This window comes from Argentina silus, assembly GCF_951799395.1.
Source record: "Argentina silus genome assembly, chromosome: 5".
Lineage (NCBI taxonomy): Eukaryota > Metazoa > Chordata > Actinopteri > Argentiniformes > Argentinidae > Argentina > Argentina silus.
The window spans coordinates 4426495-4454327 of record NC_139659.1 but is presented as its reverse complement, the minus strand read 5'-3'; the positions used below and the strand labels follow the sequence as shown (position 1 = coordinate 4454327).

General features: G+C 45.0%; 2 protein-coding genes across 5 annotated transcripts in view; both read left to right on the top strand.

Moving 5' to 3' along the window:
• Window positions 1-4614, top strand: part of nacc2 (NACC family member 2) — a 26473-nt gene extending 21859 nt beyond the window's left edge. The window contains exon 6 of the mRNA XM_083670073.1: window positions 1-4614. This exon is cut by the window's left edge and continues 783 nt beyond it. The gene's annotated coding sequence lies outside the window, so the exon portion shown is untranslated.
• A 2198-nt stretch (window positions 4615-6812) lies between these two features.
• nup214 (nucleoporin 214) overlaps window positions 6813-27833 on the top strand; it is a 43386-nt gene continuing 22365 nt past the window's right edge. For 3 of the 4 annotated variants that reach the window (XM_083669517.1, XM_083669515.1, XM_083669514.1), the window contains exons 1-28: window positions 6813-6973; window positions 7435-7630; window positions 7807-7961; window positions 8323-8521; window positions 8866-8936; window positions 9186-9249; window positions 9431-9534; window positions 9885-9991; window positions 10167-10233; window positions 10511-10637; window positions 12864-13022; window positions 13308-13812; window positions 14057-14208; window positions 14449-14537; window positions 14700-14783; window positions 15003-15152; window positions 15459-15617; window positions 15966-16069; window positions 16382-16597; window positions 16931-17016; window positions 17125-17208; window positions 17333-17647; window positions 17808-17975; window positions 18544-18646; window positions 25555-25630; window positions 26720-26789; window positions 27060-27162; window positions 27617-27672. In XM_083669517.1, the coding sequence (XP_083525643.1) occupies window positions 6932-6973; window positions 7435-7630; window positions 7807-7961; window positions 8323-8521; window positions 8866-8936; window positions 9186-9249; window positions 9431-9534; window positions 9885-9991; window positions 10167-10233; window positions 10511-10637; window positions 12864-13022; window positions 13308-13812; window positions 14057-14208; window positions 14449-14537; window positions 14700-14783; window positions 15003-15152; window positions 15459-15617; window positions 15966-16069; window positions 16382-16597; window positions 16931-17016; window positions 17125-17208; window positions 17333-17647; window positions 17808-17975; window positions 18544-18646; window positions 25555-25630; window positions 26720-26789; window positions 27060-27162; window positions 27617-27672 (3811 nt within the window). In that variant the 5' untranslated portion in view covers window positions 6813-6931. The remainder of the gene's footprint in view (window positions 6974-7434; window positions 7631-7806; window positions 7962-8322; window positions 8522-8865; window positions 8937-9185; window positions 9250-9430; window positions 9535-9884; window positions 9992-10166; window positions 10234-10510; window positions 10638-12863; window positions 13023-13307; window positions 13813-14056; window positions 14209-14448; window positions 14538-14699; window positions 14784-15002; window positions 15153-15458; window positions 15618-15965; window positions 16070-16381; window positions 16598-16930; window positions 17017-17124; window positions 17209-17332; window positions 17648-17807; window positions 17976-18543; window positions 18647-25554; window positions 25631-26719; window positions 26790-27059; window positions 27163-27616; window positions 27673-27833) is intronic. The other variant, XM_083669516.1, reaches the window with a different exon arrangement.

The following is a 27833-nucleotide window of genomic DNA, read 5'->3' as shown; positions in this document are numbered from 1 at the left end:
AGTGTACTTGTTAGCAGAGGCTGAACAGACACAGGCATGGCTTGGGGAAACCTTTTTATAGAAGTCAAGAGGATAGAAATGTTCTGATTTTATCATACAATACTTACTTTCAGATAGCAACTTTTATCTAAACCTTAGTATTCTGGTTCATCCTCCATCAAAATGTGGTTTAGACAGAACAAATGATGTACTGTAACAGTACATAGCAACGAAATTTGCTTGACCAAAGTAACAGTTACTTTCCTGCCTGTTTATGGAGTCTGGCATAGATACGACTTTGTAAAAGGATATTCCTCTTTCTAGGAAAGCTATTCTGCTACTGAAAATAACCGCAGTAGCCTTGACTATGAAACTGATCACAGTGTCTGTCTGTGTGGCAGACTGAACATACAGTGTTCTTAAATAGTAACATAGTACATGTCCTGCATAATGACGCACATTCAATAAGGAACACTGCATTTCTCTCATGAAAGTAATATGTCATTTGAGGTTGTAGTTATATTTTTATTATCTCAGTATACACAACAGAGAGATCGGTTTAACAATTTGATATGCCAAAAGAAAAAAGGAGCATGTGATTTTGTGACATAGAGAAGAAACTCTTAGCCCTCTCTCCTGTCGCTTAAGGATAGTCGCTTTCTACGCAATTAACTAGTGGTCTGAAATTATCAAGGGCTTATTTGTTTATGGTTTTATGGATGATCCTCTCATGACATGTTATATGAGGTCGTCAATGCAATGCCTGTGTCTGTTTGGAGATGAAAACATGCGCGCACACACACACACACACACACACACAAACACACACCTTGTGATTTTAACCTCTAATCTTAGCAGACAGCTTATGAGTGCTTGCAACACTTAGCATACATACTTTTACAATACAACACACCCTGCTATAATACAGATTAAGTAACGGAGATGCCAGACACACAAACACCAACATGCACTAACACAAAGCTTGCATGTTAAATAAATACAGAGAATTACAGAAAAAATACAAAACAGATCCACTTTTGAATCCGCATCAAGAAGAGAAACAGCTATTGTTGTCTGAAGATACATGATTAATATCCACGGAAGGAGAGACATTTCCCCTCATTTCTACTCTGTGTCATGTATTTGACCTGGCTTTGGCCCGGCTTTGGCCTGGTTTTGGCCCGAGTTTGGCCTGGTTTTGATCCGCAGAGGAGGGCACTAGAGATAGTATGCTAAGAAGAGCGTACTTCATAGTATGCTGAGTAGGGCATACTACAGTACTTCTATAAGTGTGTTGCAGGTGATGAAAAGCACTGTTCTCACTACGAAGTGATCGAAGGATCGGCACTAAAGACTACAGCCTACAGCACCCAGCCTACCGCTTCTCCCTCCTCTGCCATTTTGTTATTTGTAAATTATTGAATGAAACTAATACAAGACATTTCTGCTGGCTTATTGCATTTGCACTTGAAGAGGTTAGGGAAGGAGAGAGGCGGAGTCTAAGGAGCTGCTTAGACATGACTGTTATAAAGAGGTGACCGATTGGCTATTTGCCCCCATATCTCCTTGTTTGATTGGATGATTTGAGGTTGGACGAGGGGTCGTGCTGCCGACGGCTGTGGCTCTACTGCAGGGGGGAGAGACACAAATGTTGCACAGCGGCATTTACTAGTTTTGTCGCACTTTTTCTTTTTCAATATATTTTTGTCTGTTCTCACTCTGTTCCTTTGTTGTAACAGTTATGGATGGAGTCAAAATAGCCTCGAAAACTCAAATGATTGGTCGCTGAAAAGGCCTATAGATCAGATCAGACCCCCACACTGTATGTATGTTCTAGTTCATGAATGTCTGCTTGATCATAGCTTCATACACCGTTAAGAAAAATCATATACTGAGGAAACAGTGGAGTTAATGTTGTCCCAAAAACCTTCAAGACAATAACTTGAACTGCCAGCCTTTTGAAAAGCCTCACTCTGCATCTCTGTTCCATGATTGCACAATGGGAAGGCACATCATGTGTAGATAAGATGTTATTGTTCTGGAAAAGTTGATATTTAGTAAACAAGATTCACCTGATTTCAGTAATGGAGAGCCTATTGCCCCCAATGTCATTAGATCATACAATGGGCCATGTTTCAAAACGCTGGTAGGGATGCTATAGGAAATAAATAGAACAAATAGATATCCCATCATACCTTTCAAATTCAAAATGCTTTATTTCTGTGCCATTTTAAAAGATTGGACCGGTTGTGTTGTGTTTGATATCTATATTATTTTTAATATTATCCTGTATATGGTTCTTTTTGGGGAAGCTTTAAGATGGTCCTGTTTCTATAATAAGGAGCACAGGGTTATAATTGCACTAGGTAATAAGAAAAAATAAAAACGTTTACAAGAGTATTTTTTTGAGAAATGTGATCTGCCACGGAGAAGAGGGCTAGCGGGTGCAGGGTTCTCCCCAAAGAATGTAAGAGTGACGCTGCACCACCGAACTTTTCGACGCCACTTTCTAAACATTACAAGGCAAATTAATCGATGTATTTAGTAATGATAGAGTAACTATCTTTAATCGCCAACGACATCGTTGTTAGAAACGAAAGCAAAAGTGAAAGCGTTCTGATGGTCCTGAATTCAGCGTTTTAGCGATATTTTTGCGCATTTTGACATAAATAAAGGTTTTGATAATGCAATCCAGCGCCACTTCAAAAATCGTGGGGAGAACCCTGGGGTGTGTTGGGGAGGGGGGTGTGAATGGGACTGTGGGTGAATGTAAACTGTAGCACTGTTTTGGTTAGAGTACTGCAACTTGGTGCCACGGTATAGAACAGTCTTCTAGCAGCTGTTAATGAGTTGTGTAGCCTACTCATCAAAGTGGGCCAGAGAATAACATTGACTCTTGTTTGAAAGGTGTGGGGTCTCACTCTCTTTCCCTCTGATTGCTATAGTACTGGAGCTGCTGTGATTTGACTAGTTGAGGAAGGGCTCTGAAGAGGTCTTCTAATGTGATGATGGACTACTTGTCTGAGAATCCCCTTATATATATACTGACAGACTAGCCTGGGTATATTGTGTGCACTTTCCGATCTTATTATATCCATATCCCCACAAGAAACCAATTAACTTCCCTGTTCTCAAAACAGTTGGTATCAAAATTATACATTGACATAAAAAAAAATATTATTACTATTACTATTACTCTTTCCACCCACCTTAAAGTAAACAGCCCCCCCCCCAGTAGACAGTCAGTTAGAAAACCTACCATCAAGGTAATAGACTACCCTCCTCTTTGGTCTATTTGCATGGACAACCGCCGCTGTCTCTATGGGGGAGTAAAATGGCCTTTCAGTGAAATACAGTCATTAGGGTTGATAGTGTAGGATGGGAAGTGTTGTTATCTGTCCTGTTGTGATGAAGTAGGGTGGGGATCAGTGCCTTAATCGAGACTGCAGGGGGAGAGTGTTGTGCTTAAACACCATCTGTTTGCATTGGGATGGGACAGCGACATAATGAGACTAGCTTTAGAGTCATGGTTTTAGAATGGAGCCAAGTCAAGTTGTATGTACTGAATGCTAAGGTGTATGATGCTAATGTTTAAAGATGCTTTTTGCAGTATACATTGACAGGCAGGGTTAGGATGTGGGAGCTAACTTGAGTTTTCTTTGAATATCACCCCTTTACTGTATGTACTGTACTGTATATGTTCCTTTAAGAAAATAATAATGAAAATCTGGACTTGAGGCCTGTTGAAGAAATCGATTTGCCTTCTGCAACAAAATCTGTGTCAACTTGAGAACAAATACTGTGACTTTGTTTGCATGGACATGCTTGTATAGGTATAGAGATTCTGACAAACAGCAAAATAGTGGCATATTATTATCACATAGAATAAACTGTTATAACTACCAAGTCTACTCCACTGCTTGTCAATAGTGGTCTATTACTTGAGTGACATATTGGTTGACTAAAGGGTTACTTTCTCATTTCGAATACTATGTAGACTTGATCAATGTATTCGCTAGTTTGTAACACACTCAAACAAGTTTGTTCCAGTTAAGACTGACCACATCAAGTAACTTACTGGAAATACTTCAGACGAGTCTTGGAACAGTACAGTAGTGGAGTTCACTCTCACCCATAGGAACCCATGTTTGTTAATTTTCTTTGTTTATTTGCCTTGTTTAATCCTTCAATCTGTCTATATCTGATTTGCTTCCTGCCTGCCTTACTGCATCTTGTTCCCAGTACACAACAACAACAACAACAACAACAACAACAACAACAACAACAGCAACAAAACAACAATCCTCACAAACTATTTTCTTGACTCTTTGCTGGGTTAAAATAATGGAAATCAAAATGATGTTGCACTAGAAGCTGAGGTGATACTCAGAGAATGTCTGTGGCTAACCCTAAGAGAGCTCTGTATGTGGTGGCCGAAAAACATTGCTGTCCCGTAATATGTATGTAATAACATAATGTACCAATTTACAATGTTTACGTTATTGCACCTTTTATTCAAAATGAGGCCTCTTTTGACTCCCAGATATCAGCACTAATCAATCAAATTGCAGTTTCCTCCAACTAAACATACACTTTTTCAACTGTTTGAACAAAATGGGATTGTGTTGAGTGGACTTCTCAAGTCCTCTATTTTGGCAATGAATTGTAACCTGTTCAGTTTTCTTCATAACCAACTGCTTTGTCAGCCATTTTATTGCCCAATCCCTACCCACTTCTACAGAGCTCTATTCCTGGCAACTGCTCTGGTGTAACGGTTGTTGATCCTGTAAGAGGAGGATACAACTACTGGTCCTTTCATCTGGATTTTTCCAAGGGTCAATCACAATAACAATTTTCAAACAACTTTTGTTCAATGTCTGTAATATAATGCATGCTGAAAACTGTGACACCCATTAGTCTCCTCTAACCCATTGAAGTCTTGACACACCATGCATTTTACAGTATGTACAGTATATCAAGCTCTTTGCTATGATACTCTAACCAAGCAGTCAGTGTATAATCCTACCAAGAGTATACATTTTGTCTACCAATGATACAGTGATACCTTGGCCCTCTCTTTCTATTGACAGTTTGCATAAACCTACCCTGCTTAAAGCAATTGTAATAGCACAGTCTGGTTGTGCGAGATATGGGAAGACTGACTATTGTAATGTATGCGCATGTGTGAACCCAATGCAGACTTGGATAATAACTGCACTAAATTTTGTTTATGTGACTTTGGACATAATGCCAGCACTTTAGAAATTAAAAGAAGAAGAAAAAAAAAACATTCAATATTAAAGAATGACCGAAGGTTTGAGGAAAGGTGAAAGAGTGACCTTCAAAGCCATGTGCTCAGAGCGCAGACAATCAGAATGGGGAAGACCCAAGTGCACTATGGGAGGGATAACAGAACTGTCACGAACCGCTGGGCTCCTGCTACTTCCTGCCTTGTCGTTTCCAGCTTTGCTATTGGTCCGTTTGAGCTAACAGCTCCAGAGTTGATTGAGACCTGTGGCTGCGCCAACTGTACTCTGGCCCTCAGTGTTGCCAATACAACTGCAGGTTTTACTCAGCTACTATAGTGGTTGATTAAAAAGAAGTCCCCCCTTAGCACTGATCTAGGGTCAGTTATGTTTTTCAACTGAAACATAATCACATCAGCATGAGGGTAGCTTAAGCTGATCCTAGAACAGTTTGGGGCAACTTCTTTGTTGACAAGGTGATGATTGGGTGTATTTGGTGGCAGAGAATCATTATCTGACATGTATGGAACCATATAATTAGAATGAGATCTCAGTGATGAGCTCATCATTCTAATTTTATGTATGGAACCTTGAGAAATTGGATTTGTGTGAAGCCTACAGAGGGCTGGAACCTGGCGATCTGGGAGGGGAGAGTTTCAGTGTTTATGGCAATGGGGGTGGAACTCTGCAACTGCTTTATATTTTAAAAGAAAAATTACAAAAAATGTTTATGCGCCTTCTGACTTAAGCATCAATGATATATACTACAAGAAAAACGCAAGATGCCACTTTTAATGTTGCATAAAGAATAAATAATCTTCATTCCCATCATGTTATATCATATTTCCTTCAATCACCAAATTCAGTTGAGGTTGACATTGTGTAGTTCAAAGAGTAACTGATTTCTTTCAAATGCAATACTGAAAAGTCTGCTTTCTAATAAAACTCCTTACTTCACCATATCTTCTGTCTCCTTCCTTCATTTTCCCCGATCAACTTATTTTGCCTATCTGCCAAGTAGCATCCCCTCGAAAATCACTTCTTTGGCTTTGGTTTTCCAGTGGTCAGAACACTTTTGAATTATGTTTCCCATAAAGATTTGTACTCACAGTGTTTCTATTTTGCGTGTTTTTCTAACACAGTGCAGTAGATACTGTAGGAAAAGTAATGCATCACAAATGTACTTATACTAACAACACAATACAAACAACTAATTTACCAATTACATTCAACTTTATTTATCCCCTCATGGGCATTGACAGACATCACATCGATGACGTCAAATGCATTCCCATTTACAATGTTTGTATTCTATAATGTTTACAATCCATAAATACAGTGTGATGCTTCATGCATAAGTACATATTCAGAATTGATAGTTGAGAGGTCACATGTCTGCATGTAAACTTGAAACTACACCACTGAGTTGAATTAATCTACACTGTTACCAAACACTGATATTTATCACCAAAATATCATAGGGATGTATCAAGGTGGGATTACCTTGGTCTGACAATCTATCGCATTGCTCTGGCGTTGACTATTCGCCCTATGCATCACTTCCCCCTTGCTTGTTGCATTCATTCGCAAAATAAGCGCGGTATGCGTTCGTTTCGTGTGGAAATTGTGACGGAGCTAAATAAAGTGGTGTACATTTCATAAACTTCAGTACAGCGAAGGCAGTAGTTGTCTGCCATTGATTCAAAATGAGTGACGATCTGGACTCTCCTCCCGAAAGGGAAATGAAGGTAGGTATGATAGCTTGCTGCAAATTGCTGTGTGTAGCTAAGGCTTAGCTTGGCTAAGCTAGCTAGCTTGCCTCCTCAAGAGTTCTCAACCGGTTAGCTACCAAGCTAGATAGCTAGAGTTATTATAGCTAGCTCGTTTTCATAAGCCTTTCTAGACTAACGATCAACTGATTGAGAACAGACATTTGACTCAATATTAGCTAGCTCACTCAGCTTGCTCACCGCAATAACAACAACATTAACAATATAACATGTTGTCTCCAATATGCTGTGAATGATCAGCTGATTGCTTTGCTGTCCTGTTTGTTAGTTCAAGTTCACTGTTGTCACTGATATTATCATTCGTTTGCTTGTGTTGTGCTCCATTTGCTTATTAGATCTACTTTAACAGCAAGAAATAACTCATCTTGGTTATAAGGTATTTAACTGACTGCTCTGTTATGCATTTCATTACTTTTTAGGATTTTCAGTTTCGGCAAATGAAGAAAACCCGTGTGTTTGATTCACCTGACGACCTACCAAAAGAAAGATCGAGTCTGCTGGCGCTCTCCAACAAATTTGGACTGACCTTTGTCGGACAAGACAGAAAGCTCAAGGTGTACCTCACACGGGACATCCTTGCTGCCGACAAAGTTGATGGCAACTCAAATGAAATAGGTCGGTTACACATCCCACATATTGTACTCCATACAACGTACAGTTGTTGTTTTGATGTTCACTAGATATTGTGTAATTGAGGAACCTGTGTTAAAATCAAACTAGATATGTCTTCAACTCTACACTCCCTATCTTTCCTCTTCCCAACTATCTGTCTCTCTCTCCCCCTCTCTCAGTCCAGGGTGTAATAGCGTTGGTGGAGGTCCCAGTGGAGTTGCCAATGCACAACCTAGCCCTCAGCAGTGATGAGCTCACCCTGTCTGTCTGTGGCATGGCAGAGGAGTCTGGCCTATCGCTGGGCTTCTACGATGTCCGCACCTTCATCAACAGGGTGATTAGCCTCCTCTTATTGATACTGAATAATGACAAAGCTCTCATCTCAGCCCCCGTAGACAGCTGACAGAGGTTTTGACAATATTTGGCTGAAAATGTTTTGAGATGCATTATTTTCACATTATGTATAGTTTTAAGAAGTTACTATTTAAAGTTAGAAGTGGAACTATTCACTGTTACACTGGCTTTGTACTTCATGCTTTTCTACAGACTGCAAACACATTGATTTGTCACCTTCAACTTCCTCTCCATATTCAGTCAATATACCTAGTATCTCACTGTCTTCCTCCCCCCCGCCACTGTCTCCCCCCCCCCCCCGCCACTGTCTCCCCCCCCCCCCCCCCCGCCACTGTCTCTAGGCCCGACAGCACAAGCTGCCGTTCGCCTCCCTGCGGCCGGGAGCAGAACCGGGCACGTGTGTGCAGGACCTCAAATGGAACCCTGTACAGGCGTCTGTGCTGGCTGCCTGTCTGTCTGACGGCAGTATGATGATCCTGGAGGTCACAGACAGCGTCACAATCCAGGCCCAGCTACCTGCCGCCATAGGCATCACCTGTGGTGAGTGGGATATCATATAGGCCCTGTTCAAATACGTTAAAAATGCCCCCTTTCTTCCTTATTACCTTGTGTTAATCACTGATCAAATGTCCTCTCATCTAACATAATTGGATTGGTCGAAGCAAGCTTTCCACTGCATTGCTTTCATAAACCAAGTGTAAGATTAGATTTTTTCACGGAAGGAAGGAGGGGATCTATTTTTAAATAATTCAAACCAGCGACACAGTGTCATCACTGTGAGTGATATGTTGAGAGATACATGCTGTGACTGTTGTCAGTTCTCACTTGAAGTGTCATTTTTGAACATATTCCTGTTAATTAATTCTATCATCCCCCTCTTACAGTGTGTTGGAGTCCCAAAGGGAAGCAAGTAGCAGCAGGAAAGATGAACGCCACAGTCAGTCAGTACACTCCAGTAAGTCCGGCCCACTCGTTAAGAAATACTAAACATGATCCTTATGAGGTACTTTACTGTACATGCAATGACATATTTTATTATAAATGTATTATAGATTGATTATACTGAGGAACTACATGGTAATAAACAGTAACAACCTATGAATTACACGGTGGTATGTTTTATAACGCCTGTAATGCAGGTGGCATTCATTATAACGTGTGAAATGGAGCATGTCCATGACTGTCTCTGTGCTCTCCTGACCAGGCCCTGCAGGAGAAGAAAGTGATCCCCTGTCCAAGCTTCTACAGCTCTGACAACCCAGTCAAAGGTGAGGTAGACACAAGCCTGGCCTTCATTAAGTAATACCACTCCCAATACTCCTCAATATTGGACAAAAACAACAACACTCTTTCAGATGAATACTTAAAATCTCACAGCTTTTTCTCAGTGTGTGTCTCTCTCTCTCTCTTTCTCCCTCTCTCTCTCTATCACTCTATCTCTCCCCTCAGTGCTGGACGTGCAGTGGCTGAGTACGTTTGTGTTTGCTGTGGCGTACGCAGCGGCCGATGGCTCCCCAGAGACTCCTCCTGAATTGGTGGTGGTCTCCCTCCCTGTGAGTACAGCTTTTCTTTATTCCACTGATGATGAGATCATTTCGGTAGCATATTTCATGTCATCAGTGTCTTTCCACTTAGCGGCTGAAATGTGTTACCTCTGAAATGGTGGTTATATTGTTTTTGTCTTGCTATTAGTCGGTCCCTTCAAAAGCTGGAGAATACCCCCCACCCCCCAAAATAAATAAATAAATAAAAATAAAAGTGGCCAGCAGATCGCATACAACTTAATGAACTATAATACAACTACACTGTACAGTGACAGTGAAACATATCCATTCAAATGTCTATCTCTAACCCCAACAAAAAGGACACACTTTTGAACCTGAATGTGAACTTGATCCCACAGAAAAAGGATGAGAAGAGGGATGAGAGGTACCTGAACTTCCAAGACCTGGTGTATGGCACCTGCACTGAGAGACAACACCACTACCTCCTCAGCCACATAGAGGACTGGTGAGAGACGTGTGTGTGTGTAGGTGTGTGTGTAGGTGTGTGTGGGTGTGTTCTCATTATTCTGTCCTGATTATTCTGTCCTGTCTCTTCTCTGCAGAAGACTTAGGCATTTGTATGCAGAGTCAGTTATTACCTTCTTTTTTTTTTTAAACAAGTTAATATGTTGTTCTTGCAGGGATGTTGTTCTTGCTGCATCAGCAGCCTCTATTGAAGTCAGCATCATCGCCAAGCAAGAGGACAAGGTAACACTACTAATAGTGTCGGAGGTTGGAGGTTGGTGTAATGCTCACCCTGGGCCTTCACTGTCTGTCTTTTTTTGCAATGCATTGTCAGAGATCCATTTAAAACCTAACAGCATTCAAGCCAAGCCAACTCCCCTCCAGCATCAATGAAGAAATCAAGCAGTAGTCAAGTGATATTGATAATTAAAGGTCTCTAAAAACTCTAACTCTATCGATGACTGTTCAAGTGAGACATTGATAAACCAGTGTAAACCGTTGTTGTTATTGTCCTCTTCAGACCAACTGGGAGCTGTGGCTGCTTGAGGACGCCAGCAGAGGAGAACTGCCTGTCTCCCAGAACAGCGACGACACGCTGCCTCTCGGGCTGGCTATAGACTACACCAGCCAGCAGGAGATACACATCAGTAAGTAGTGCTGTCTGTCAGTCTCCATGGGCCCATTCCAAACCTTATAGCTTTTAGTCTCCATGGCCCCATTCCAAACCGTATAGCTTTTAGTCTCCATGGCCCCATTCCAAACCTTATAGCTTTTAGTCTCCATGGCCCCATTCCAAACCTTATAGCTTTTAGTCTCCATGGCCTCATTCCAAACCTTACAGCTTTTACTCCATGGCCTCATTCCACACCTTGCAGCATTTACTCACCGTGGCTGCATTCCAAACTTTACAGGTTGTAGTCTTAATGGCCTCATTCCAAACCTTACAGCTTTTAGTCTCTATGGCCTCATTCCAAACCAGTCATGTGTCCTTTACGTAGGTACTGGAAAGGACAAGCAAATATTCAGATCCTGTATCTAGCATGGTGGACCATATTGCTTCATCATGTTCACATAGTGTAGGCCCAAGGTGATACAAAATGCATTTTTTTTTTCTTTACCAATGGATAAAATAATATGTATAGATAATCCTCTAAGAAAGCCAATGATCCAAACCGCATGTCTTTATCACAATCCATTTGAAAGTTGTTTTCCATTTGTAGTGTTTACCCTTGAAGGATGGCCAAAATTCTGGTGACCGAAATCAATGGAGGCCAAAGTAAAAAAATAAAAAAAATAAAAAAAGTGGTCAAAGATCAGAAAAATAGCATCCTTACTAATTAAAACTAGGCTATTACTGAAACCTCCACTTTCTTGTTGAACTTGTCATCTTTCTTCTCGAATCCACATGACATAAAACAACGCCGAGGTGAGATGGATATAGATTTTGAGACATGACATGTAATGTTTTGATATTGTAGTATACGCTTTTCATATTGACACAAAATGATTGTTCTTTTTCAAAGATTTCTTGCAAAAACAAGTGCATCTTTGTGAAATGTCAATGAAGCACTTTTACATTTAATTCAGCTATGATCGCTATTTAGCTTTTTGTGACCCGCAGAAACAACTTTGAAGATGACCACCACAATGTAGATGAGGATGAGGATGAGGATCCTCAAAAGTTGTTGCGAGACAGCGATTCTGCTCTGTCAACAGGGCTCAGTGCTTATTATCAAATGTATTAGGTTACAAAATCTGACTTTTTAGATCAAATATTAATGATATGTTACTCTGGGCTTACTTAAGTAAGTTAGGTGGTCAATAAGGGCCTAGAGAAAGGAGCAAATAAACAGTTTAAAATCAACTGATGTGTTTGTTTGCAGAAGATGAAGAGTTGAGAAAACATGCACAAACTGTAATTAGAAGAAGTTATGTTCAGTATATATTACATGGTACTAAGTTCACTTATGAAATACATTTTGAAGGTCTAGACCTTCATGAAACAGATTAATTGCATTGTTTCGTATGCATGCCTGCTGGTTGGTGCAGGATTCTCAGACTCTGTGAAAGGAATAGTGATGTACTACTGTCTCAGGAGGTATACTGCTTCAGGCACAGAGCCAGACAGTCACGTAGCACTCCCGCTCACACAACTCTCCTAGCAGCAAACGCACCAATTTGAGCTGCATTTGGACATGATTGTATTCTGATCAAACCACTGTCTCAAGTGAACCGCCGCCTGTGTTGAGTGAGAGAGAGAGAAGAAGGTGGGATGGAGATGGAAGGGAGAAAGAAGGGTGAAGGCGAGAGATGAAGGTAAAATGGAGACGGAAGGAGAGGAAGGGGGAAATAAGGGTGAAGGCGAGAGATGCGGATAGGGAGGGAGAGAGAGTTCACGTTGGCGAGGCCTCATATACTCATTATAATGACTCAGAGGAAAGGGACGAAAACAAACAACAGTGCCAGACCAGACATTCGTGTCTCTGAATGCTGATGAGCCTTACCTTGGGCCGTCTGCTCTAAACTGTTGTTCTGTTCTGTTTGCCTGAGCCGCCCTCAGCCAGGCAGCCACACTAATTGTGTGTCACATCACATAAATTCTTGTCCTCCTGGGTTTTCTACCAGGGACTCTGGGCTGTGTTTATGCCGAGATATGACTGGGGTCACATGCACTACAGAGCAATATTACTTTTTCAAATGCTGTGTGTGTGTGTGTGTGTGTGTGTGTGTGTGTGTGTGTGTGTGTGTGTGTGTGTGTGTGTGTGTGTGTGTGTGAGTGTGAGAGTGTGCGCACGCCGATATGTATAGCTGTACATATGACATGTCACATGTCCCTGCCTCTTCACCATATATCCCCCCGTGTCTCCCTACAGCTGATGAGAAGACATTGCCCCCGGCGCCCACCCTGCTGATACTGTCTACAGATGGAGTCCTGTGCCCCTTCGCCCTGCTCAACCTCAACCCTGGGGTCAAACAGCTGGTCTCTGCCCCCATCAACCTGCCCCTGGAGGGAGAGAGACCGCCCCCTGCAGGTCAGGAGAAGACAGTGTTCTGACAGTGTTCTCTAATCATTTAGGAGATGATCGGAATGTTAGAGCTGATCTTTAGTGCTTGCTTTGGCAGTAGTTTATCTGTTTCTGAAGTCTCAACACAACTTAAATCACATTTTGATAACCTGTTTTCCCTTGTAAATAACTGTTTCTGGATACCTTTGTTCTATAATACTTCCAATATATGTTATATCCATAATATGTATGTTGTCCTGATACCTTGTATGTATGATCCACTGACAGCTGTTCTCTCCTGTGTGTTTCCAGGGTCTACAGCTCCACCGCCACCTTACCCCACCTCCTCCCTCCCATCAGCCCCAGCCATGTTCCCTCCTCTCCGCCCCTCCTCTGCCGCAACACCCACCCCCCCTCCCCCCGCGGCCTCCCCGGCCCCACCCCCCTTCACCACCGCACCCCCAGCCCCCGCCGGCTTCTCCTTCTCTCTGCCCCCCTCCTCCTCCTCCGCTGCTCCCACCTCAGCCTTCTCCCTGGGGGGCTCCACCGCCTTCAGCTCGGCGCCCGCCCCGGGTTCCTCCACTGGGTTCTCTTTCGCCTCCAAGCCCCCGTCTGAGACTCCCTCCGCAGCATCGGCCTTCTCCTTTGCCCCCTCGGTCAAACCGACACTGGAGGCCCCCCCTGCTCCAGCCCCGTCCCCAGCCCCATCAGCTCTAGCCCCCACCCCCCAGCGCCTGGCCACCCCCTCCCCCATCACGGTGCTCCGTGGCACCCCTGAGCCTGCCACCCCGGCTGTGAAGCTCAACCTCAACGACAGGTGAGAGAGAGGTCAGGAAGGCCTTAAGAACGTTGTTGGGAGGGAAGGGTCAAATCCAGCTGTGGTCTAAAGACCAGTAGTTTTACTGTCGGTGGCTAACACTGGCCACGTCAAGCACAGATAAGTCATTTTGCGTCGCCCCAGATTTTTGGCTGTAGAGATCTCTCGCCACCACTATGCTTTTTAGCACATATTGCTATAACAGGAACCATGTTATAATAATGTTCTGTCTCTCTCCCGCCAGGTTTCTGGCTGTGGAGACCCCTGGTCCAGCTGCCACTCCAGCCACCCAGGGCTTTTCCTTCGCCCCCACTTCCACCCCCAGACCTGCCTTCTCTGAGCCCAGCAGCCAGCTGGCCCCCCTGCCCATCGCTACCAAGGCCCCTGCCACGCCTGGTAATGACCAGCATAACCTTGATTTATAAAACACAGCTCTTACCAATTGGCTAAATGTACCACACATGATGAGTACCGTCTGTTTCTAATGTTAGGGCCTGGAGTTATAGATCAAGAAAAACTCTGGGTGTTACGTAGGCTGCAGTGGCATTGTGAATATCAACATAAGCTGTTCTGCTGATTCTCCTGTAATTTAGTTAATGTTTGATCTGTGATATCCTGGTTCTGTGTGTGTCTCAGCCCCAGTGCGGCCAGTCCAGACCAGTACCCCTCCTACAGTGGTCCAGAGACCTGCCCCTGCCACACAGACCAGTGCTCCAACTCCTCAGGTACTGTGTTGTACCGTAATGATCCATAAATTGGAGATAGATACTGTAGCTATATGTTACAGAGATAACTCTCTGTGGAGAATCCTGTACCTACGTGTGTGTGTGTGTGTGTGTGTGTGTGTGTGTGTGTGTGTGTGTGACTGTGTGTGTTCCCTGCTATAGGCCGTGTTGAATGTGAAGGCTCTGGAAAGACAGCTACAGCAGAGGAAGGATGCCGACCCGGTCATGGCTGGCATACTGGAGGAAGTAAGTATAGGACTTAGTGCTGTAGCACACTGCTTCTTCACTGGATGACCACCATTACTGCATGTGTATATATATACTGTCACCGGGCACTTTTATGAATAGCCAATATCCACACACATTCAGTATCTGAGCCCGTGGGGAAGTGGAAGCCTTGATCCTCGGTTATCAGCACCATGCTCCCACTCAAAACCAACCAAACTGATTGTTTCCTTCTCTCAGATAGCCCATTTCCAGAAGGAGCTGGACGACCTGAAGCTGCGCAGTAACAAGGCGGACTTCAGGGTGGGCACCGTGGACGAGATGAGGGAACTGAGGAAGGAGTCTGAGGACCTCCACGTTTTCACCCTGGAGATCAAGGAGACCACAGAGGTACCTTCTGCCTTCTTCTGGTCGAGAGAACAACAGCCCTGTTAGCCCCTGCTGCGGCCAGATGACACTTAGTGTTGATCTGAAAGGATTGGGTAGATGTAAGACAGATTGTAGAGACAAGACATTGCTAAACAAGTGCAGAAAACAAATATCGTCCGTCCCAGAACCACGTCATGTTATATGAGACAACCCAAGATGTTGTTGTGTAACTGATGATTTTCTGTTCGGGTCGCAACTCGCAAGACAAATGTTGCTCTGACCTCACATCCTCTTCCTGTGCCCCCCCCCCCCCCCCCCTCCTCCCAGTCTCTCCACGGGGACATCAGTACTCTGAAGACCACAATGCTGGAGGGCTTTGCCGGGGCGGAGGACGCCAAGGCCCAGAGTGAGCTCAACAGAGACAGGGGCTACCTGCAGCTGCTCTACAAGAAACCGCTGGACCCTCGCAGTGAAGACCAGCTCAAGGTAGGACTGGTGTGGAACAAGGAGGAAAGAAGGTATGGAAGAATGAATGGAAAATGAATGAAAGAGTGTGTGAATCAAAAGATCAGGTGAACATTGAGTAGATGGAACCTATGTGATGATCATAGAGAATGGGTGATAAGTGGCATGTGTAGAAGATTCACTTGTAGTTTTATTATTGAGTAGGATAATATATAATAAAATGAGCTGTTCTTACATCAAGTTAATGAGAAGGTCTCTCTTGAAAAATAGATTTGATTTCAATGAGACTAACCTGGATAAATATATGTAAAAAAAAATATAAAAAAAATGTTAATAGTTTCTTCATATGCATTTTTGCCCCATAACCAGGAGATCCGCAGGCTGTACCAGTATGTGAAGTTTGCTGTGGAGGATGTAAACGATGTGTTGGACTCTGAGTGGGAAAAACACCTGGAGAAGAAGAAGAAACAGAAGTGAGTGACCAAAGCAACTGGACACATGGCATATTCAAATGCTGTATAATGCGACGTTCGTACAATCTCAGAAACTTATTTGCGGAGAGTTTCATCATTGGTTGATTCTGATGCTCTCTAAATTGGAAACTCGGGTATCATCTTTGTACAAGTTTCCAAGTCAAACATTTTTTTGAAAAGTTTCCTAGTTTTGAGCACACAAGAATGGCACTTAAGAACTTTCTCTTTATCTCCAACTCCATGCCCCTATCGCCCTCCTCCATCCCCCATCCTCCCTCCTCCATCCCCCTATCGCCCTCCTCCATCCCCCAGACACATGATCGTCCCTGAGCGCGAGGCTCTGTTCACGGCTCTGGCCAACAACCTGGACATCATCAACCAGCAGAAGCAGAGGCTGGACCAGCTGCTGAAGGACCTCCAAGCCTTGAGACTGTACAACAAGACTGCTGCCTGGAGCAGCCCTCCACCCAGCCAGCCCAGCCAGCCTAGTCTACCCAGGCACCAGCCTGCAGCCGCCACAGAGCAGGGGTAAGACTGGGGGAGGGACATGGGGTGGGGGGTATTTTTTATTAATCTGATGGTTTATTTTCAGAGTAATTTTGTATATTTAGATGAAATATTAGTGCTCGGGACTAATTTATCCAATTACAGGGCCCTCCATAAGTATTATAAGTATCTATACTCCCAAGAGTTTGAATTTGAAATCAAACAATTACTATGAGGTCAAAGTAGAAATTCTCAGCTTTAATTCAATGTTATGTCTATGTTTAAGACAAAATGGCTTCCTCTTCCAATACTTGTGGAGGGCACTGTATGAGACATAATAACGTATTGTGATTGTTAACTCTGTCTTATCTCTAGTCTGGACAGCGAGCTAGAGAGTTTGAGAAATGCACTCCTGAAGGCAAGTCTCGAGACCACTCCCATGACCGCTTCCAAATCTCCAGGTAAAAAGACTGCTTTTTTCACAATACCATAGATGTTTAATAAAAGTGCACGCCTGTATAACAGTTTATAACCCATGTTAATGTCACATGACTGTATCTGTCCTGCAGCTAAGATGTCTCCAGTGAAGCAGTGTCAGCTGCGTAACTTTCTCTCCAAGAGACAGACGCCACCTGTTCGCTCCACTGCTCCAGGTACAGTACCTCTCACACACCTGTGTAACATATTGTATTTTGCAGAGATGTGAGGAGAAAAAGAAACGAAGGATAACAGACTCTAACAGGTCCTAACGTCGTCATGTGAACCTTGTCTCCCCAGCCAACCTGTCCCGCTCAGCCTTCCTCTCTCCTAAATACTACGAGGATCTGGACGACGTCAGCTCCACCTCCTCCCTGTCTCAGGCCCTGGACCACGAACAATCCCACTATGTGGAAGAGGAGGAGCTGGAGCCCGAGCCCGCCCCCCTGCCGGTCCTGCCCCCGGTCCTCATGCCCCGCCACCCCACGGTGGTGCGCACCCCCTCTCTGCACCCAGGGGTGGGGTTTGGAGCCATCCAGTCCACCCCCTTCAGCAAGGTGCACCCTGGGATGGGTCTGGGCATGGGCCTGGGCCTCAGCCCTATCATCAGCCCAGGTAGGAGTGAACCAATTCTTCTGGTTTTGTATTTGCACCGTATTAGCTCATGTTATTGGTTCGTTCTTGTATTTCAAGGGCTTCTTTGGGGGCTTGGCAGTGGCACTGCGGCGCCAAGCCAAGGTTCATCACTAACTTCTACTTTATTGATGTTTTCTAGTTCCAACCAATAAGATGAACATGGGAGGGGCCGACAGCACAGCGCTAGCCACTAAGACGGTGAAGCATGGCGCCCCGCCCACTGAGAAAGCCACGCCCGCAACCATTCCGGCCCAACAGGCCGCCGCCACGGCCGCTCTCCGAAGGCAGATGGCCAATCAGAAACCAGGTAGGTGATGATGGCACAACCATCCCTGTGGGTAAATCTCAAAAGTATTTTGAGTCCTTTCTTCTTGCACTGGAGAAGGTCTGGATTTCCTCCCCTCTCAATGTGTTTGGAGAAGGAGGTTAGGAGAGAGGATGCAAGGAATCAAGGAAAGACTTTTGAGATCCACCAAAAGGAGGTTCTGATGCATTTTGTGAAAACACACTACTTTTTTCTGTGTCTGTCTATGATCAATATTAGGGAACTTTAACCTTCTGTACTACACAATACTGCTGTCTTACCTCAGTACAATAATAGTCATTGTCATGTTCAGCCTCAGACACCAGGGGGAGACAAACACCTCCAGATCAATGGTGAACATGACATCCTCTTGACAGTTTTTGGGCAGAATTTAGTAGGACAATGATTTACTGAGGGTAGTATGATGATGATGATAATGATATAATGATTCTATCACCTTTGTTTTATGTTTTCATATTGTTAACCTTTCCTTCAGTAAAGTGTGTTGTGACACTGCATAAAATGCACTGAACCCAAATACATTTGAACTTCAACATTTGTGTTTTATTAGCAGCCTCCTTGACCGAGTCGACCCTGAAGACCGTCCCCCAGGTAGTCAACGTGCAGGAGCTGAGGGACAAAGGACCGCACATACCCGTGTCCACGGTGATGAAGTAAGTCTTCATCCTCATCATCCAACTTCTTCGTCAGAGTGGCGTCTGGGGTACTTTCCAGAGTGTTCCATTTGTTTTGGAGTGGATCACACAGGCTGAATTAAGATGAAGTCAACACAGAGCCACAAACACACAAAACATTGGATAGGAATTGACTGATACAACACTGATAACAGTTCCTGTGATTGGGTATTTGCCATACCATTCTCTCTCTGTTGTAGCCCCTTAGGGAGCTCCACAGGGCCTAACACAGCACTGTGTGTCTGTCTAAACACAAGAAAGTACAAAAAGACAAAGTCTCCCATTGTAGTTCAGTTTAATAAGCATGATAAATGTACATTTTATATTTTTAGTTGTTAAACTCAAGCAGGGGTTTGGGCTGGGTTGTAGCTGTAGAATGAGGTCATGCCGAAGGCCAGATTACGCCATAGTGAGGGGAGGGAGAGGGAGAGAGGGGGGATGAAGAGAGAAAGGAGGTGTGTGTGTGGGGGGGGGGGGGGGGGTGCTGCTCTGTTTTAGCTTGGTGAAGCAAATTCACAATGACTCGCTGAGGCAGAAACATTCAGCCACACAAATAAAGCCTTTGGAAAGAACAGGGTGTATCAGACTGTGAAATATCCACGCTGTACTAAAGACACCTGGTTCCATGCTAGCAACGTTCACTCCCTTACCTAGCTCATCACTACCTCTCGGCTGGACCAAGCATTCAGGGTCTCTGTGGGGGGGAGGGGTAGACCTATATTACAGCCGACACACATGTGGACAATGAACCGTGTGTGTGTGTGTGTGTGTGTGTGTGTGTGTGTGTGTGTGTGTGTGTGTGTGTGTGTGTGTGTGTGTGTGTGTGTGTGTGTGTGTGTGTGTGTGTGTGTGTGTGTGTGTGTGTGTGTGTGTGTGTGTGTGAGAGAGAGAGAGAGAGAGAGAGACCCACGTCAGCACTGGACTAGGTTATTCAGCGTGCGTGCATGCGTGTCTATGTACAATATGGGCATTGGGGATCTTTTGTGTAGGTTTGTCCCATCACAGCTGGCGTGTCCCAGGCCTTTAATCCATAGCTGGGGGGGAACTGAACACTGAACAAAACGCTCCTCTCTTTCTCTCTTTCTCTCTCTCTCTCTCTCTCTTTGACTGCCTGTCAGATCTGACATTTAAACTTCCCATCCCTCATCATCAGGACAAGATGGCCAGCGATGAACAGACAGATAGAGAGACGTTAGTCTGATTGCCCAAACACACTGAACAGAGCAGTCATAATTAATGGGGTTATCAAAAGGAGGGAGAGGGAGAGAGAGTTTTGGTGGACACTTGAGCATGGAGGAATTGATATTTGACCCATACTTTTTTATTGAGAGACATCGTCGTCTGTGTTGTTTAGGTGAAGGGAATGTCGCAGCACTTTTGGCCAATGACAACGTCTTATCTGCCTCTCTGGTTGCTGAGTAGTACCAGTGCCTTAGACCATGTGTCAAACAGTTCTACAAAGCAGGAGATACTCTTCTTGAGGCCGGTTTGGCAAGAGTTCCGGAACAAGCCTGGAGTGGCGTCCGTAGGCCAGTCCCAACTAAGCATGTTAGAGAGCTGTCTCACCTCTAGTCCTGGAGCTGTCTCACCTCTAGTCCTGGAGCTGTCTCACCTCTAGTCCTGGAGCTGTCTCACCTCTAGTCCTGGAGCTGTCTCACCTCTAGTCCTGGAGCTGTCTCACCTCTAGTCCTTTCCTGATCTTGGAAATTACTGTGTCAGATGGATCATCGCTAATAAAAAGCCTTGACATCCCCCCATTAATATTATGAGATGTATTAAAAAGCTGCTAGGTCACCCTGCACATAAAGGACACACACACACAGGACTGTGTGTGTGTGTGTGTGTGTGTGTGTGTGTGTGTGTGTGTGTGTGTGTGAGAGAGAGAGAGAGAGAGAGGTCTGTGCCCGCTCCAGCTGCCAACATCTGTCTTCCCAACCAGGGACCCCTCAGTCTTTGACACATGACATGTCCAGCTGTCAGCAAATCCCTTTATGTCACGCCATGGCACTAACAGGGAGATCCAAATAGTAGAGTACACACACACACACACACAGACACACACACACACACACACACACACACACACACACACAGGCACGTACACACAGACTCACATGGGCAAGGACGCACACACACTCTGTCACACAGTCTTTTTCTCTCTCACACACACACACACACACAGGCACGTACACACACACTCACATGGGCAAGGACACACACACACACTCTGTCACACAGTCTTCCTCTCTCTCTCTCTCACACACACACACACACACACACTGTCCTGACTGCTTTTATTATGAGGCCTGTGTGTCTGTGCCTATAAATGTGCCAGGGAGAGAATGCCCTTGTCCTCAATGTCACAGACAGGACAGGAAGGACTGTTCATTTGTAACGTCAGCGCTTTTGGGTCTGTCATAAATGTTACCACGAAGGTGGAGACTAAGTCATTTCTGCTTTTAGGTGCATATATGAGATAAGTATCACAGCAAGGTATGTCCTTGCGGATAGATATTATTATCTGGTGTTTTGGGACTGTCCATTGTTTGACTCAAATGCCATCATCTCACATGACTTTTCTTTCCTAAAAGTATTTTTTTTGTCCTCCATCTTATTTGGACAGAACTTGAATGCGAGTGTGAAAGTCACATTGTTCTTATGGAAGGAGAGCTGCAGTTTCTCAACACACCTTATTTTCACTGAGATATTTATCAAGGCAGCCTCGCCTGCGTCGAAATCACCCTCCGGGAATGAAACCACCCCTTGGGGGTGGCAGGTAGCCTAGAAGTTAGAAAGGCCGGCCAGCAATCGGAAGGTGGCGATCGAATCCAAACTAGAAAATAGAAAAAAGGAAGGAAAAAAATAATTTCCTGTCGGGATCAATAAAAGTAATAAAAAAAAAAAAAAGAATCTCATGTTTTCTCACCTTATACATCTGGTTGTTGAGGCTCAGACTTGGAGAGATGACCAGAGAAAGGTTACCCAACCCGGCCAGTCTATAGGCTGATGTTTGGAGCATATAGTGATATTGTTCTATTCAGACAATAGTCTGTAATAGTGCTTAAAACACCAGATACCGTAATACCTCCAATAAGTGACTCCCCAATAATAGCTGGGCCACTAATGACATTGAAGCCAATCAATGCTCCCGTCCCTAATAAACACCAGGTCGAAATAAATGTGTCGGTTTTTTTACGGTATGTATTGTATGTTCTCTCTGTTGATATTTGCAGATGATTTTAAAACGACGCATTTGATTCTGAGCGACCGTTGCGACATTAGCGGTATTTATCGACCAGTCTTGACAGATCGTTCACAGCAGTCTCGTATGGAAACGATAATAAATGACCACCTTTCACGAAAGATTGATCTCGTTTTGACTGATTTATTGTAGGCTAATAATGTTGACACATTGTTGGTGGATATTTGTTCTCAGTATGGTATATATTCAGGATTTGAGCAGCAGTTTGGCAGCAGCAGCAGGGGGTAACACAATAACCGGTAGTTTCCAATCATAGCCTGTCTCCAATACGTACCGGGTTCGCTCTGCGGTTAAGTCAAATCAACGCCCGGGTTACTGAAAGGAGAATGTACAGTACATTGTCCCTTGATATGGCCCAGCCCGACCAGACCGTCCTCTCCCTCCCTCTCTCTCTCTCTCTCTGCAGTATAGTTGTTGTGCCCGTCCCAGCCACGTCTAGCTGGGGACACACCATAGATTATTTATCTCTGCCAGATGCCAAGCGCCAGAGTGACCTTTTAGCTCGACAGAGTGCCAACTGACAACGTCCGGAGAGGAGGATGGGATCTGGTGTACAGTGTAGGGGGGAAACCAGAACCACAGCAGTACTGTATGACTCTCCTTCTCTCTCTCTCTCTTTCTTCCCTCGTCTCACCAGCTGCTTCTTCCTCTGTCTGTCTCTCTTGTCTCTCTCTCTCGCTCTGTCTGTCTGTCTTGTCTCTCTCGCTCTGTCTGTCTCTCTTGTCTATCTCTCTGTCTGTCTCTCTTGTCTCTCTCTCTGTCTGTCTGTCTCGTCTCTGTTCTCCCGCTTGTTATCCGTTTCTCTTTTTTCCCTCTCTCTCACCTCTCTCCTCCTTTCACACTCTGTTTATTTTAGTTCTAGACGTTGATTGTGACAGAGAATTTGCGAACTTTAGCAGCACAGTAATCATATGTCCTGGTTTAACATGCCAATCAAGCTCTTCTTTTTTTTTTCTTTTTTTTTTATAAATAGACCCCATCAGAACGTATAGTTTAGTTAGCTGCAACATCCCTCCCTTCCCCCCGTCTTATTAGGTTTTACCTCAATGAAATCATTTCATTATATTCAGTGGGTGGCCATTTCATTTCAAGCTTCAGTGGGTGTGTGATAGAGTTACAGTGTGGTGCTCTGTGTTTCTACTGCACCGGGAACAGAGTATAGGAGTGTGTTCTACGGTCACTGGTGCAGGGCTGTGACTGCCAGCTGTGTCAAGGTGAGGTGGGGTGTAAACATGGGCTGTTACAATGTAGCATTTGATGGAGTATGTGTTTGCTGGTGCAAGGTTACACAGGTGGAGTGTCTGTGTGGTCCTCATGCATGTTTTTGTGTGTGTGTGTGTGTGTGTGTGTGTGTGTGTGTGTGTGTGTGACCTAGGAAACCGCAGGCAGCAGCACAGCCCTCTGTCTGAGGAAATGCAGGGTTAGGGCCTCGCCATGCAACATTGATGGAGACGAGTGTAAATAATGTACGGTGTCTAAAACTGACCTCAGGCGATAGGTCCACAGCGCACAGGGGAGTGGTCAACCACACAGGTACACAGGATGTGCTCTGTCAGGCCCTCTATCAGATGCAGCTGGAAGAGAACGGTGAATGCTTGCCCTCATCCAATTAGGAGAGCACTGATGTCAGCCAGTCAGAATAACTCAACATTTCATATAAATGTTGAGGCTCCATCATAAGTTGTTTACTATGTCTGTTTTTTTTTCCTAATAACTAGGTTACTGTCTGATAAGAGGGCTTGCCAATTAGGCTGCACTTCCATTTTACTCCTAGAGGGGGCCCTGTTGGCAATGGGTGTAATTTCAGTGTAACGCCCAGTCTTCTTGGCCAGTCTTGTGTGTGTGTGTGTGTGTGTGTGAGTTAGGAGGGCTCAAGTTGACAGTGTTGGCACCTCACAGTTGAAACTCATCACCACCTGATTAAAGCTGCCACAGGCTCAGCCATAGCTTTACACCCACTACGGCATCCCTTACTCACTGTCTGCAAACACCACACAACACCACACCACACCACAACACAACACAACACAACAACACACAACACCACACCACACCACACCACACCACACCACACCACACCACACCACACCACACAACACCACACAACACCACACCACACAACACCACACCACACCACAACACACAACACACAACACACAACACACAACACACTAGCTAGCCTCTAGCGATAGCTCTCTCAATACAGTGGATCAATAGCCTTTTCCATAAGCAACTAGATCACTTATCAGAGTTGTGTGTGTGTGTGTGTGTGTGTGCCCATTTTGTGCGTGCGTGTGGGTGCGTGCGTGCGGGTGCGTGTGGGTGTGTATTGATCGTCGTGGGCTGACCGGGGCCCAGTGGTGATGCGGTGCTCATACTGATGCATGGAGAGCTCCAGGGCCGCGAGAGGAGAGGCTCAAACACTCATCACCCCGACACATTAATAAAACACACACGCTCACTCTCAAACACACTATGACTCTCCCGAGGGAGAGAGAGAGAGAGAGAGAGAGAGAGAGAGAGAGAGAGAGAGAGAGAGAGAGAGAGAGAGAGAGAGAGAGAGAGAGAGAGAGAGAGAGAGAGAGAGAGAGAGAGAGAGAGAGAGAGAGAGAGAGAGAGAGAGAGAGAGAGAGAGAGAGAGAGAGAGAGAGAGAGAGAGAGAGAGAGAGAGAGAGAGAGAGAGAGAGAGAGAGAGCTCTTGTCAGGTTGAACCTGCTGTCTGCTCTCTTGTTTAGAGTCACTGCTGAGAGTCACTGCTGAGAGTGGATGAGTCCATACGTGAGAGCCATCAGCTCTGTGTATCTGGTTGTGTGGCTCAGAGAGAAACACACTCCAGATAGATAGATAGCTTTATCAGGTCACTGCCTCCATCCTATCTGATTTAGCGCCCGGCAGAGGCTCACAATCTGAGTGCATCTCTCCATGTTTCTCTCTCTTACACACACACTGCTCCTTATCTATCTTCTCTCTCTCTCTCTCTCTCTCTCTCTCTCTCATCTTCCGCTCTGCAATCTCTCCTTGCCCATTCCATCACTGTTTGCACCTCATCCCCTCTGCCTTCTCCCCATCTCTCTATCCATCTCTCTCCCCATCTCTCTATCCATCTCTCTATCCATCTCTCTCCCCATCTCTCTATCCATCTCTCTATCCATCTCTCTCATCTCTTTTCCAAATGAGCGCTGCTCCCAATATTTAATTTTAGACCCCTCTATCCCAAACCTTGGCCTGTATTGTATTGTATTGTATTGTATTGTATTGTATTGTATTGTATTGTATTGTATTGTATTAGATTGTGTCCCATTCAAGCTCTGCGTTATGACTGTATTGGGTTCAGTAAATTGGCTGTGGTGTGGGCTTTTGTCTCTGGTTTCTATTCTCTCTAGGAAGGTATTGTGATGCCATTGGCTTTTGTGAGGCTCACTGCTTATGCAGTGTGTTTGTGAATGGGGGGGGGGGGGGGGGCTGTAAATTATGGGTCGATGCAAAGCGTGTGACGTTGAAATCTCACTCTTTGTATATGCCTCATTTTAAAATCTCCTCCTTGCTTTTCTCTCTCTCTGTCTTTCTTTAAAATCCCCCTCTCTCTCTCTTCCCCCCCCCCCCCCCTTCTCCTTCTCTCTGACAGTTCTTCAGTCCCAGCCCCCGCGGCTCACGTTGTGCAGAACGTCTTGGCCACGGTGGCTACCAACCAAGCCAAACGAGTGAGTATCAACTGTCGCCTCTGCCAAGCCGTTCACTCCTAGGGTGTCTTCCTCTCCTGTCCCATCCACTGATTGGCCCTTCAGTCTGGAGGGAGAGAGAGAGAGCCGTCACGCGTTACTGCAGCATACTTCCTCGTTTCTTATCACTGAACGATTGACAGCCGCCTACGCGGTGTTCCTCCAGCTCGCCCGAGCCGTTATTCATCGCGTCTCTGGAGGAGTTCACATAAGTCAGGGAAAGCTCACAGTTGGCCCGCACCGCAGGCCTGTGTTCTGGGTAAGAGAGGAAAACCCCCATTATGTTTGGGGAGGGGGGGGCGGGGGGGGGGGGGGGGGCAGTGCTACATGCCTCACAACCCTTCCATGTCCCAGCAGTGCAGCACTACAAGTCACAACCTGGCGTCAGCTCAGTCATACGGGGAACTCTCTCACTCATCACACCGCCGCTGTCCCAGCCCACAGTGAGGTTCATGGGGAGGCACATAGGCCCACATACACACGCACATAGGCCCGCACACACACACTTACACACACTGTACAGTACACACACACACACACACACTGTGCAGTTTATGGGGATGACCAAAGTACGCACATATGCCTACACACACACTTACACACACACACACTGTACAGTACACGCACACACTCTGCAGTTTATGGGGACGACCAAAGTAAACACATAGGCCTACTTGCACGCACACACACATCCTGTACAGTACACACACACACACTCTGTGAGTATATCACTGACAACATGGATCAATTTTTATTGCTATTTGCTATGAACACAATCCAGAGACATGCGCTAGATTGCACTTTGATTTCAATTATGGTTAACATGATTATTGAGCTTTTGGTCGCTAAAAGAACATTTATATCTATTATTCATGAGGTTAAATTGAACATGGACTGGGAGAACGGATTTGTCTTCAGTTGTTTTCCACAGACCATTTTGAGTCGTAGACTAGAGGCTATATATCCTGTGCTTCTGTCTTCTCAACGCCTGGTGGATGACAGACAGTTGCATCGTCAACATCTTTGTTGGAATCTGTTTGTTGATGTATGTGTGTCTCTCCTGTCTGTCAGAACTCTACCCAAGGTTTACTGAAGGTGTCTACAGACAGCACAGCTGCCTCCCAGGCTAGCTTTGTGTTTGGTAAGAACATGCTCTTACTCTAAATCACATCATAACAGGATGGAAAATGTTCAAATTATCCTCTTGACTATTCAGCCTACACTTCTGGGTGAACTATTCCTATGTTATATTTGTGTACGAGCATATTTTGCATTACATTATATACCCTGAGTGGTAAAACACAGTGCTTCCTTTTGTGATGTTTCATCACTTCATTCTCTCCTCTCCTCTCACCTCTTCCACTCTCCCTCCCTCCTTTCTCTCCCCCTCTCCTCTCTACCTCTCCCTCAGGCGGACCCCCCAAAGCGGACCCCACCGTGGCCCTGGCCCCGGCCCCCTCCAGTTCCGCCCCATCTCTAGGGGAACAGAGCAGCAAGGCCTTCTCCTTCGCAGCGTGAGTCCCTTCCTGGGTTAGGGTCAGGGGTCAAGAGAGGGAATCCACCTATCAGGATACATGCCCTGCTCCGGAACTGGGAAGTGGAGGGAGACAGATTATAGTTTTTGCGATTTCTATTTGCATAATTCAAGCTATCCAGGATTTTTGAAAAGCGTGGCGCTGGACTGCAGTATCAAAACCCAACTTGCGTTTATTCACGGCAAAATGCGCCAAAAATACAGCTAAAACGCTGAGGAACAAACGCTGAGGAACATCCTACGGCTTTCACTTTCGTTTTTAACAACAATGTAGTTGGTGATCAAATATAGTTACTCTTATCATTCCTAAATATGTTGTTTAATTTGCTTTTAAATGTTTAAACAGTGGCACCGCCAATGAGAACCCGGACGTTGTCGATAGTCCTGATCATGTGTTAATAGCTGATTGTGTTCTGTTATGGTCATTTTGACAGGTCTGCAGGCGGCTTCAGTTTCTCCTCTGTGATCCAAGGAGCTGGGAGCTCACAAGGTACTGTCAACAGTCTGTAATGTACAGCTATGGTACTATTGTGCGCTACACACAGCCTGAGATGGTAGATTGAATGTAATAGCTGATTGATCCTCGTTATACTCAGAATCGATCAGTTAAATGCATCAGTCGGAAGCTTCTGGGTGTCTGGCACAGTTCCG